Source organism: Musa acuminata, chromosome BXJ3-10, assembly GCF_036884655.1.
Source record: "Musa acuminata AAA Group cultivar baxijiao chromosome BXJ3-10, Cavendish_Baxijiao_AAA, whole genome shotgun sequence".
Lineage (NCBI taxonomy): Eukaryota > Viridiplantae > Streptophyta > Magnoliopsida > Zingiberales > Musaceae > Musa > Musa acuminata.
This window is the reverse complement of record NC_088358.1, coordinates 22783748-22797387: the sequence shown is the minus strand read 5'-3', so window position 1 is coordinate 22797387 and position 13640 is coordinate 22783748. Positions and strand designations below refer to the sequence as shown.

General features: G+C 38.6%; 2 protein-coding genes and 1 long non-coding RNA gene across 3 annotated transcripts; all 3 read left to right on the top strand.

The window, feature by feature from the left end:
* The first annotated feature begins 1715 nt into the window (after positions 1-1715).
* On the top strand, positions 1716-2703 carry LOC135650936 (salt stress-induced protein-like). Its single transcript, XM_065170647.1, has 3 exons — positions 1716-1785; positions 1934-2122; positions 2274-2703. The coding sequence occupies exons 1-3, from the start codon at positions 1783-1785 to the stop codon at positions 2532-2534; spliced, it is 453 nt and encodes a 150-aa protein (XP_065026719.1). The 5' UTR covers positions 1716-1782; the 3' UTR covers positions 2535-2703.
* A 6942-nt stretch (positions 2704-9645) lies between these two features.
* LOC135650944 (uncharacterized) lies at positions 9646-10637 on the top strand. The gene is made up of 2 exons (XR_010501678.1): positions 9646-10010; positions 10229-10637. It is a non-coding gene; the product is annotated as an uncharacterized LOC135650944 (long non-coding RNA).
* A 1710-nt stretch (positions 10638-12347) lies between these two features.
* Positions 12348-13334, top strand: LOC135650941 (salt stress-induced protein-like). The gene is made up of 3 exons (XM_065170662.1): positions 12348-12416; positions 12565-12753; positions 12905-13334. The coding sequence occupies exons 1-3, from the start codon at positions 12414-12416 to the stop codon at positions 13163-13165; spliced, it is 453 nt and encodes a 150-aa protein (XP_065026734.1). The 5' UTR covers positions 12348-12413; the 3' UTR covers positions 13166-13334.
* Positions 13335-13640: the final 306 nt, after the last annotated feature.

The window sequence follows — 13640 nt, the reverse complement described above, 5'->3', positions numbered from 1 at the left end:
CTTTGATATCTTACGATTACTTGGGGTGCTTTTCATGATGGAATCCGTGGCCCTTATTGGGAGAACTAGTAAGCTTCTAAATGAGTAATACAACGAAGAGATGAAGTGAACAACGTATTCCGTAAGATCTCTTAGCACATGACAATGGGAGGAAACGAACCACGTATTCCTTGAACTTTCTCAGCATATGACGATGAAAACGCTAGCAAAATAGCATCTTTAGTTTTTGATCGATCATGATTCTTGGACCACTGCAAAACGTTGTTGCATTCTCCGAGGAACCACGTTGAGTTAAGCATCTATATGATTCACGATCTAAATTTGAAATCGGAGGCCAACTCTGATGCCCTTTTTTTCATTTTTCTCATGTATTTACAGTATTGTGGTGCCAAAATCTTAATTCAATCACTGCCTATGTATCCTAACATATTCTAAGATCAACTCCGTGATTTCTCTCAACAAATAAGTAATACAACATAAAATTAAATAGATCAAGTAGATATGGGAATCCAATCAATTGTCTTCTCTCTCACTCACTCTCTCTCTCTCTTATATGTATCTCCGTACCTTGGGGCAAATTTTGGTTGTTGATTAAGCATTTTTATGATATAAAATTTAACCACAAATATCAACCGTGTGTAACTTTTTGAACAATCGAAAGACAAAGCCCCTATGTGAATCCCTATAGATTTGAGTTTATTTCTTCCCACCATCATAGATGATACTTCTTCGAGACATGAATAGAATGATCCTAATATGTTTGGATACGATGATGTTTCAAATGAACATGTTGAGAAAGAGTCGTTGATAAGATGTAGAATTTGTGCTCCTCTCGTGTACCACAGTGGCTTTTCCCTGCTCGCCATTGGTTACATAACAAATTAATCTTTATTTTTTAAAATAAACTATATATATATATATATATATATATATATATATATATATATATATATATATATATATATATATATATCTTGAGGTGTTCATCTATATTTTTGTAGGGTACACCTTTGATACCAACCGCTTAAATTATTATATCACGAGTCTCAAAAAAAAAAGAAAAAAGAAAATTGCTTGGTCGATATTTAATCGTCGCATTGTAAAGGACACCACATGGTCAGCTTGGAAGATTTAAGTTTCGAAGTTGAATTCCTCTGCAAGCTGTACCGGGAAAAAGTAAGTTGGTGGGATATGCATGCATATCTCATGTAATGTAAACTTAGTATATCCAACCATGTTACTGCATCCAACCTCGCATAACATAATTTGCTCAGCTCGATCTGTGGGACGCGGAGAAGTCAAGGTTGGAGGCTGGAGATGCGCAGCATGTGGAGGTTCCAGGTCGCCGATTCAGCCAATGGAAAGATATAAGTTTGTCTGTACGATGCACCGGCTCTCTTCGCATGTTTCTGCATGTTTCAGGTTTCATAGGAGAAGACGTTATCTTTGCTACACAACATGTTTCACGTTTCATGCATGGGAGTAGGAAGGATCTCATTTTAGCTTTTGTTACAAAATGTCTTGATGTACTGCAGGAGAGAGGGCGCATTAATGTGTGTATCCATCACTTCTCGCGCACGAAGCTCACGTTTGTTTACTTACCTGCGCGTGAGAACTGTTGGCAGGCATTGAAGCAAAAGGGACACTACCTTCTCATACTTATCCAAACTCAAGGGTGCAGGGCTATAAGTATCCCCACTCGTTGCTCTTCTTCTTCAAGCGCATCCATACCTGCAAAAAATACTAATATCTTCCGCAGAAGTAGTTCATACAAGTCTGATAATGGTGCGATGCTTCATTCCATTTCCTATCATCTTCATAGATTTTCTTGCGGGTTAATTTTGGGGAGGCCATGCTTGCATGCCTGCCTGTATATATTTCTTTTGTTGCCATAGATGATATTAATATGGTGGTGGTGTTGTCGCGGTTGCAGGCGGGCGTGCTTGAGCAAGGCCCATGGGGAGGCAACGGCGGCAAAATCTGGGATATGGGACAGGCGGATCACATTAGCAACGTCAAAATTCATTACATCGATGCCGTATTCGCGTTTGACTTCACCTTCACCGTCGACGGCGTGACTAAGACCATCCACGTCGGAGGCGATGCACCCCAGTACAATGAGGTGCTGTCGAAGCTGAAAACATCCGTTTAGTATTTATAGATCAACGGTTACAATCAATTATTCCTAGGATACTTGCTAGATGATCGAGTTGCATATTACCTAACTATTTTTGGTGCTTTATTTCTAACCACATCTTTGATTGCTTGTATAGATTACTCTAGAGGAGGACGAATACTTCACTTTCATCTCTGGATATTTCAAGACGATGTGGACGACGGACGTTTTCATAACACAACTTACTCTTAAAACCAACAAGGGCAATTCTGTGAGTGCCGGCAACGCGATTGGTAGTCATTTCTCCCTAAATCTAGAGGATGAGGGTAAGATTTTGGGTTTCTCCGGACGTGAAGGTTTTCCCATCGATGCCATCGAGGCAATCGGAGTTTACTGCACTATCCCTAACCCTAACTAAGCACACGTCATGCCTTGGGTGCGTGTGTCTTAGTTCTCGCAGGATGCTGTAATGTATCTGCTTGGTTGTGGTGATAAATAAGTGGCAGCAATTGTTGTTGTCGTCCTTGTCGTGTGTCTTTGAATAAAGCAAGAAATACATTATGGGTCCACTGGTTATTGAATGCTAATGATAGTTGAACCCAATCGGTGGTTGGCAATCGTATATGTCACTTCACTTCACGTACATACGAACAATATGCTTGAAGATTTGATTGGGGTAACGTAACTCCTTTTTTTGTATAAAGTAAAATAATAATAATTTCTAAGAAAGTCCAGAACAAATTTATTCTCGGATACCCAATCGATGAGCTCAAAACATTCCATAGGTCACCCCCTTTTTTCAAAATAATAAAGATTTTTTTACTCTAAAGTGATCCAAGTAGCCACCTAGTTGCGCTCCTCCTTGTATACATGTATAAACTCGTAGTCCTCAAAACTGTCCCACAAATATTTAATGTCAGTGACGTAGTGTCCATGGTACAACCAAATAGCCACCGATAGTTGAATCCAATCGGTGGTTATTCGTATAGCATTTCACGTACATACAAACGATATATGGTAGCCGTTCTTATGAAATACTTGATGATTTGATTGGGGCATTGTAACTTTTTTTTTGTCCAAAGTAAACAAAGGAAAATGATTTCTAAGGAAGTCTAGTACATAGTCTTTTTATTATATTAACCAATCACCGATAAAGATAACATAACGAGCAAATCATGCATAACATATCCTAAACCAACATTTATTTCATTAAAGGACCCATCACAATTAGTTTGAATCATCCTTAAAAAGGTTTTGTCCATTGAATATTTATATATAACTTATCTGTTGAACAAACCTCTTAAGTTTATGAACCTTGTCATTCGCCCAAACGCATGTCATGATTTTATGAAAAAAAAGAAGTTGGGGAACGAGTAGTGTGAGCGTAAAGGATCTCGTTTTGAGTTCGCTCGAGCCACTACGAACAAATGTAACTTGTGTTCAAATACGAACCCATAATTCTTGCGCAAACACTTTCTCGTTCATAGGGTCATTGTCACAATGTTTTTGTTTTTTTTTTTTAACAAATGTAAGTGGCAAAGATGAGATTTATTTGGTATCTTACTATAAAGAGACAAAATATTATTGTCATCTAACATCTTCAAAATATGCGAGATTTGATATGCATGAGCGCGTAGCTCTCTTTGCCTGGATATATGATATCTAATACTCCATTTCACTACTTGCTTCTGCTAGGATTGATTTTTATTTTAGAATCCTAATTTGATGTTTTATCTAAAAAAATAAATTTTAGTGATGATGAAAGAAATAAATGACACCGTTCACATTTGAGCGAACCAAAAATTTAAGTCAGGAGTTCTCTCGTCATTCAATAATAGGATTCATATTCCTTAGATAACTAAAAATTCTAGTATAAAAATAATTCCTTATTGATTAGTATTTGTTTGTTTAAAATAATATTACAGGTGTCAATAATAAATAATCAAATTTATTTTCCTAATCACACCTCACGTTGGTGATAATAATGGGCATGCTTTTGTCATGACAAGTACGAGATGAAGAAGTTAGAGGCTCTAAGCACTAAGCTGGCAGGCCGTGGAAAATGGAACCCGTCCTTTCTCATCCGAAGCAAGGAGACGAGGCGGCCGACCACCAAATCCACGTTTCCTTATAATTGGAGGTTATCCACAAGGACACGATGAAGATGGAGCTCGTCGTCTCACCCGATGGAAGGAGATAGTGGTGCTGTTGGATTGAACCATCCGGCCACTGTGTTCGAATCCACTTCGATATCTTATCATTACTCGGTGTACTTGTCATGATGGAATGCCGTAATGAATAAGAAACGACAACTATTATGGTGCTTGCCATGATTGCTCGTTGTTATCGTTGTCATGAGGTGTGACTTTGAATAAATATTGAAATAAATCAACTTTGATATGTTTCGACTACAACGTGTGCTTTTTCATGATTGATTCCATTGCTCTAATTATCTAGCAATATTTAGGAGAACTAGTAAGCTGCGAAACGAGTAATACAAAGTGGTGAAGAAATTAATAAACTACGTGTTCCTTATAATCAAACAACATATGATGACGGAATGCCAGGAAAATATCCTCTTTAGTTTTAAATCGATCATTGTGCTTGCATCATTGCAAAATGTTGTTGCATTCTCTGAGGACCTGTGTTGATGCTAAATCTATCGTTATGTATGAGTCATGAGTCAGATTCGGAAGGTCAAATAAAGTCATTATACCATAATCTGAATTTAATCACTACTATCCGAACGCAAAGATCAACTCCATGTACGTGATAAAGTCATATTATCACAATCCGCTTAACCGGGTCATATAGATGCATGCATATATGCTGCAGTCTGCAATTCTATGGCGTCATCGACATCTCCACAAGGGAACACAAGTGATGTAGCGTAAATGTGTGTTTGATGGACGTTCGTCGACTTAGAGAGCACTCGGATTCGCATGACCTCATGGAGCCCAAAAATCCACGTTCATTTCCATGTACAATACCAAAGAAAGAATACATATAATATCTTGCAAACAACTTTTAATTTGAGCCTTGGGTTCCTATAAAAATCTTGTGGATGATACATAATTCTGAAGTCAAGATCAAATAGAAGCTAAAAACCGAATACCCAAGTTGAAATTTTTGATGGATCAGCCCATTATTGTTAGATGCTTTGTTTATGTTTCTCGGTTTTAGGTATCTCTTTTCCCGAGATAGGACATATTGTGAAGCTGCAGCTATTCTGGAGGGACTAGAATTCGCTGAAGGTGTTCCTCATGTACTCATCGAAATAGATTCTAAATTACTGATAGATACAGTCAACAAGGATTCTCAAAGAATCTTTTTGCTTATTCGAGATATTCATGCTCGCATGTACTCCATGACTCTTGTGATCCGCATATGCAGTGTTGATGCCATGGTTAGTGATGGCAGCGGGTGGAATACCTGCAAAATCACCTAAATCTTAATTGAATTCGAACAAACCCAAATGCGACTGCGATGCTGGAATTAGTGGGATCAAATTGTCCAATAGATTATCAACGTGCCGCAATCTGCAGGGAGAGAATCCACTGTCTCTGTCATAAGAAAAAATATATCGGCATTGGAAAGAATTCAATCGATCCATGCGCTATTCCTCAAGTCAAGTAGTTAACTCGAGAGAACGGTCTAGATGATGTGGTTTTTAGAATCATCCACAATAAAATGATCATGACGATGATGATGACATCCATGGCGGATGAGATTCTTCAGATGTTTACATCACCAGAATGACAAAACAAAATTGGGAAATAAATCCAACTGCTTAGCCAAACTATGTGTACAGTTAGATTTTCTATGCTATCCTATATATTCATTATGAGAATGATAAAAAATTGTGATGTCCTTCTTCTAAAATACATTTCTTGTCCTTCTCCATTGGATGTTCTCTCTCGCACGCATATCTAATCTTGTTCGTGACAACAAATGCCTCTCGCATTAGAGAAAAAGACCAAACCTCCATGGAAGTTGATAAACATCTAGTGATGTTTTACACTTAATGCAAAATTTATTTGAATATTTTATTATGTATATATTTAGAGAAGAAAATAAGTGCGCTAAATGATTGCCCAATTTTACTAGATGTAATAAGGTTACAAGTCTTTGGAAGCAGCATTTGGACCATGTCGATTGAATAAAATTTTAAGCTAAAATAAGTAAACTACGTCTTACTCGAAGGAAGTAAGCTCTCAGTGCAGTGCAGCTCAATTATCCATGTCAAATATCTCTAGAGATGGACAGGCGACATGGCTGCATGAGTTGACCAAGTTGGTGTTGTCATCTGCCAATATCATCGTCAAGTCGTCATTTCGGATATATTCTGTGGCACCATTAACCAAACACTAGGAATGACTTATGGTCCTTCTTATATATATCCTATAGAAAATGTCAAACAGGACACATGCCCTCTGACGTGGCTCCGCAGGAATGCCTTATAGTCTCTTTTATATCTTAGAAGTCCTTGGTCTACCCTAATGAACATTAGCTGATGCAATCTCATCAACCATATTTCTGTGATCTTAAGATTAGTCTTTCCTCATCGTGCTTAGGATGATCCAGCAACACAAGATCTAAGTCGAAGCAAATCAAAATGCACCCACAGATTAGTCTTTCCTCATCGTGCTTAGCTGATTAGTTTTTACCTTTCACTCGAATGAATGAATAGGAATGCATCCAGCAGCACAAGATCTAAGAAGAAGCAAATCAAAATGCACCCACAAATATTTCATAATTCATTTATAGATTCATGAAGGACGAAGCGATAACAATGACAACAACTGCTGCTACTTAATAATGTCTAGAGCATCTTTGTAGTAATACACAGACAGTACTTACTCCAAATATTCAAACTATAGCATAGTAAACCCCGATTGCATTGATGATTGCACTTGCAGGTCCATAGAAATCGAAAATCTTAATATTCTCAAATAAAGAAGGAGTGTCTGTTAGTTTGGCAAGTCCCACATAGTCCCATATCAGAAAAATCAAGTTTGGTATCTCCTGTTTAAACTATAAATAAAGGCCTGGGCTTTGAAGTCAGATGCACCACAAGAAAACCTAATTGTTTGCTTTAGGCTTTTCTTGTTTAGTAGTTTCATGTTTTATGACCTAGGAACATCTTCCTAAGGCATTTGTAATGGTCCCTCTTTTATAGTAATGATTTGCTTCTCTTTGGTTCGTGGATGTAGGTCAATTGATCGAACCATGTAAATCTGGTGTTCTTGTCACTTCTTTTATTTTTCTACTTTATTATCTTTTTTGGGTTGCCAAATTACCCTTTGGTAAATTTTCTAGGGCTAGCTCTAACAAACTGGTATCAGAGGCAACTCAAGATAAAGGAAGATCTTGCGTGTATAGATAAGAAGGCCCGATCAAGCATTATTCTAAATCTCTCTGACGAGGTTTTATGGGAGGTAGCTACGGAGACTATAACTAAGAGCATGTGGGATAAACTTAAAGCCTTGTATATGAAGAGGACAGTAGAGGATCGTCTCTACTTGAAGCAGAGTTTGTATATGCTTCGGATGACTGAAGGTACATCTATGCTCTCACATCTTGATAAATTTGATTCCTTAGTTATGGATTTGGAGAATATAGATGCAAAAATTGATTATGAGGATAAGGCCTATTACTTTTGTGTTCTCTTCCCTAATTTTTTAAGCATTTCCGTGATACGATGATTTATGGAAAAGAAACAATTTCGTATCAGGAAATTAAATCTGCATTAAAATCTAAGGAGCAAATAGACAGGGATATCACAGGGGAAAGTAGAGGGAATCAGACTGAGGGTCTGGTTGTCACGTCACTGCCCACAATATCTAAAACCTCCCTAAGTAATCACAACAAGAGTCTACTGATGATTGAGAACAGTCTCTCTACGTTGTCCTTGTCTTCTTCCCTTTCTTTCTCTTCCTTTTCTGCCTTGTTCTCCTTCTTCTCTTTGGAATCCTGTGGCTCTAAAGATCTGCCTCGTTGCTGCCTTTTTATAGCCTTTTTTTACTTATAAAACCCAACCACCACACCCCCCTAATCTTAATTAGGGTTAGGTTAAGAGGGGGTGTGGGCTGTGGGTTGCCCTAGCCCACATGGGCTGAATATGGGCTATCAGCCCAACAAGGGACATATATGGTTCTGGGTTGAAGTTGTTGTAACTGCTGATTGATTCCTGATTACAGTCCATGGTATGGGTTCTAAGGTTGAGTTCAGGTTGGTTCCATTCCCTTAAAGCTTTCGTATCCAAGCCAAACGCGAAGATCCATTTTACAACTGGTTTTGATGTAAAGATTTTACCTGGTCAGTCTAAGATGCTTGTTTTTGTTAGCAGCTAGCGGAATGACACTCAAAATATCTATACAAGCTATTTTAAACTTGTAAATATTCTTAACATTTAAGCAGGACATGTAAATCCAGTAGTCAGCTTAAGATTTTAATGAGACAGACACATTGATATCTATCTCTTTGAGCGTAAGACGTGAGGAAGAACTTGGCCTTTCATTTTGACTTCTACAAGCTAACGTAATTTGTGCTCAAATACGAACGACAACTTCTTAACAAATGTAACTGGCGACGACGGGATTTGATTCCGTATCTTACTTACTATAAAGCGTCAAAATATTTATTTGCTTCATCATCATCCAACCTGTGCAAAATATGTCAGGTTTGATATGCATGAGCACGTAACTCTCTGTACCTCTACATATGTCATCTATAACTTCATTTCAAAACATTTCAAATGTAACTCTCTGTACCTCAAAACATTTAGAGGCCTAATATGATTTTTTTAAAAAATAAACTTTAATAATGATGATGTCATTCACATTTAATAATATGATCCATGTTCCTTTGATAACTGAAAATTCTAGTATAAAAAATGATTAGCATTTTTTTGTTCAAAATAATATTACAGGTGTCAATAATAAATAATCAAAGTTATTTGATTATTCTTGATAGATAGTTTTCTTGATCACACCTCGCATTGTTGATAACATGACAAGTACGAGATGAAGAAGTTAGCGGCTCTAAGTACTTAAGCAGGCAGGACGTGGAAAATTGAGCTCCTCCTTTCTCATCAGAAGGAAGGAGACGAGGCGGCCGACCACCAAATCCACGTTTCCTTATAATTGGAGGTTATCCACAAGCACAAGATGAAGATGGAGCTCGTCGTCTCAGCCAATTGAAGGAGATATAGTGGTGCTGTTGGGCTGAACCATCCGGCCACTGTGTTCAAGCTTATCATATTTACTCACCGACTCCCTCGGAAGTTCTCGCATCTCGTTCCTAGCAAACGATTAATTGCACTGCGTGCATGCATGCAATAAAGAAAAGGGAAGAGCACGGAATATGCATGTTTCACGTTTACGTGAGATTTTAGGACGGCGGTGGTTGGGGGTGCAATTCTTCCTTGCTGTATACATCAGCTCATACTTATCCAAACTAGAATGGTGGCCTATAAATACCCTCATCCAATGCTCTTCCAAGCACCAAGTCCTGCAATAATAGCATCTTCTGCCGCCAAGGGAGTGTGCGCGTCCATTCATTATTCGCAGTTGCTGCTAATATGGTGAGTGGCGTCGTTAGTCTTCAGAATTCCATCCCTTTTCTGACTTCTTCGACTACACTTGCTCGTATACTACATCATAGATGGATGGATGACATGTGGTGTTTATTCTGATGCACGCAGGGGAGAATGGTGAAGGTGGGGCCATGGGGTGGCAACGGAGGGAATGCGTGGAATATGGGACAAGCCGACCACATTACCAAACTTCGAATCTATTACGGAGATAACATTGTGGGGTTGGAGATTACCTACATTCTTAACGGTAATCCCCACACCGGCAAATATGGAACCACCACCGGCCCATCCGAGGAGGTATATCCATACATCTATGTGTATATAAATACGCACTTATCAACTTCATGTCTTTGTCCAACCATATAAAGTGGTTCAACCAGATTAATGTTTTGAAGCAACACGTTAGTTAGTCAAACCAATTTCTCTTGAAAATATATTACGATATCAGATGTGTTTCAATTAGTTTTCTTTTTCCCGTTGTTTGTTTCTCATCAAATCCTTGATCCTTTTTGTAGATCATCCTCGAGGAGGACGAGTACTTCACTTCTATCTCCGGATATTTTCATGCATTATCCAATTATCAGGGACATGCAATTGTGATGTTGCTTACTCTTGAGACTAACAAGGGTGCATCCATAAGTGTAGGCAACAAGATTGGCAGTTCTTTCGCCCTTACTTTAGAGGAGGGGAGTAAGATTCTGGGCTTCTTTGGGCGAGCTGGTACAGCCATTGACGCTATTGGAATCCGCTGCTCATTGCCAAACTAAGTGTATGCACTGGCACTGGCTCATGTTCCTATCTATCGAATGGTGTAATAAATAAGCAACGATAACTATTTATGGTGCTTGCCATGATTGTCATCATCGTTGTTATCCTTCTCAATCGGTGTTGCTTTGAATAAATAATGAAATGTTTTCGAATCCACTTTGATATCTTACGATTACTTGGGGTGCTTTTCATGATGGAATCCGTGGCCCTTATTGGGAGAACTAGTAAGCTTCTAAATGAGTAATACAACGAAGAGATGAAGTGAACAACGTATTCCGTAAGATCTCTTAGCACATGACAATGGGAGGAAACGAACCACGTATTCCTTGAACTTTCTCAGCATATGACGATGAAAACGCTAGCAAAATAGCATCTTTAGTTTTTGATCGATCATGATTCTTGGACCACTGCAAAACGTTGTTGCATTCTCCGAGGAACCACGTTGAGTTAAGCATCTATATGATTCACGATCTAAATTTGAAATCGGAGGCCAACTCTGATGCCCTTTTTTTCATTTTTCTCATGTATTTACAGTATTGTGGTGCCAAAATCTTAATTCAATCACTGCCTATGTATCCTAACATATTCTAAGATCAACTCCGTGATTTCTCTCAACAAATAAGTAATACAACATAAAATTAAATAGATCAAGTAGATATGGGAATCCAATCAATTGTCTTCTCTCTCACTCACTCTCTCTCTCTCTTATATGTATCTCCGTACCTTGGGGCAAATTTTGGTTGTTGATTAAGCATTTTTATGATATAAAATTTAACCACAAATATCAACCGTGTGTAACTTTTTGAACAATCGAAAGACAAAGCCCCTATGTGAATCCCTATAGATTTGAGTTTATTTCTTCCCACCATCATAGATGATACTTCTTCGAGACATGAATAGAATGATCCTAATATGTTTGGATACGATGATGTTTCAAATGAACATGTTGAGAAAGAGTCGTTGATAAGATGTAGAATTTGTGCTCCTCTCGTGTACCACAGTGGCTTTTCCCTGCTCGCCATTGGTTACATAACAAATTAATCTTTATTTTTTAAAATAAACTATATATATATATATATATATATATATATATATATATATATATATATATATATATATATATCTTGAGGTGTTCATCTATATTTTTGTAGGGTACACCTTTGATACCAACCGCTTAAATTATTATATCACGAGTCTCAAAAAAAAAAGAAAAAAGAAAATTGCTTGGTCGATATTTAATCGTCGCATTGTAAAGGACACCACATGGTCAGCTTGGAAGATTTAAGTTTCGAAGTTGAATTCCTCTGCAAGCTGTACCGGGAAAAAGTAAGTTGGTGGGATATGCATGCATATCTCATGTAATGTAAACTTAGTATATCCAACCATGTTACTGCATCCAACCTCGCATAACATAATTTGCTCAGCTCGATCTGTGGGACGCGGAGAAGTCAAGGTTGGAGGCTGGAGATGCGCAGCATGTGGAGGTTCCAGGTCGCCGATTCAGCCAATGGAAAGATATAAGTTTGTCTGTACGATGCACCGGCTCTCTTCGCATGTTTCTGCATGTTTCAGGTTTCATAGGAGAAGACGTTATCTTTGCTACACAACATGTTTCACGTTTCATGCATGGGAGTAGGAAGGATCTCATTTTAGCTTTTGTTACAAAATGTCTTGATGTACTGCAGGAGAGAGGGCGCATTAATGTGTGTATCCATCACTTCTCGCGCACGAAGCTCACGTTTGTTTACTTACCTGCGCGTGAGAACTGTTGGCAGGCATTGAAGCAAAAGGGACACTACCTTCTCATACTTATCCAAACTCAAGGGTGCAGGGCTATAAGTATCCCCACTCGTTGCTCTTCTTCTTCAAGCGCATCCATACCTGCAAAAAATACTAATATCTTCCGCAGAAGTAGTTCATACAAGTCTGATAATGGTGCGATGCTTCATTCCATTTCCTATCATCTTCATAGATTTTCTTGCGGGTTAATTTTGGGGAGGCCATGCTTGCATGCCTGCCTGTATATATTTCTTTTGTTGCCATAGATGATATTAATATGGTGGTGGTGTTGTCGCGGTTGCAGGCGGGCGTGCTTGAGCAAGGCCCATGGGGAGGCAACGGCGGCAAAATCTGGGATATGGGACAGGCGGATCACATTAGCAACGTCAAAATTCATTACATCGATGCCGTATTCGCGTTTGACTTCACCTTCACCGTCGACGGCGTGACTAAGACCATCCACGTCGGAGGCGATGCACCCCAGTACAATGAGGTGCTGTCGAAGCTGAAAACATCCGTTTAGTATTTATAGATCAACGGTTACAATCAATTATTCCTAGGATACTTGCTAGATGATCGAGTTGCATATTACCTAACTATTTTTGGTGCTTTATTTCTAACCACATCTTTGATTGCTTGTATAGATTACTCTAGAGGAGGACGAATACTTCACTTTCATCTCTGGATATTTCAAGACGATGTGGACGACGGACGTTTTCATAACACAACTTACTCTTAAAACCAACAAGGGCAATTCTGTGAGTGCCGGCAACGCGATTGGTAGTCATTTCTCCCTAAATCTAGAGGATGAGGGTAAGATTTTGGGTTTCTCCGGACGTGAAGGTTTTCCCATCGATGCCATCGAGGCAATCGGAGTTTACTGCACTATCCCTAACCCTAACTAAGCACACGTCATGCCTTGGGTGCGTGTGTCTTAGTTCTCGCAGGATGCTGTAATGTATCTGCTTGGTTGTGGTGATAAATAAGTGGCAGCAATTGTTGTTGTCGTCCTTGTCGTGTGTCTTTGAATAAAGCAAGAAATACATTATGGGTCCACTGGTTATTGAATGCTAATGATAGTTGAACCCAATCGGTGGTTGGCAATCGTATATGTCACTTCACTTCACGTACATACGAACAATATGCTTGAAGATTTGATTGGGGTAACGTAACTCCTTTTTTTGTATAAAGTAAAATAATAATAATTTCTAAGAAAGTCCAGAACAAATTTATTCTCGGATACCCAATCGATGAGCTCAAAACATTCCATAGGTCACCCCCTTTTTTCAAAATAATAAAGATTTTTTTACTCTAAAGTGATCCAAGTAGCCACCTAGTTGCGCTCCTCCTTGTATACATGTATAAACTCGTAGTCCTCAA

What these genes read in the sequence shown, in the direction of transcription:
- LOC135650936 (XM_065170647.1), top strand. An exon ending in ATGCACCCCAGTACAATGAG is followed by an intron (nt 2,123 to 2,273) that starts GTGCTGTCGAAG and finishes TTGCTTGTATAG; the next exon opens with ATTACTCTAGAGGAGGACGA.
- LOC135650941 (XM_065170662.1), top strand. An exon ending in ATGCACCCCAGTACAATGAG is followed by an intron (nt 12,754 to 12,904) that starts GTGCTGTCGAAG and finishes TTGCTTGTATAG; the next exon opens with ATTACTCTAGAGGAGGACGA.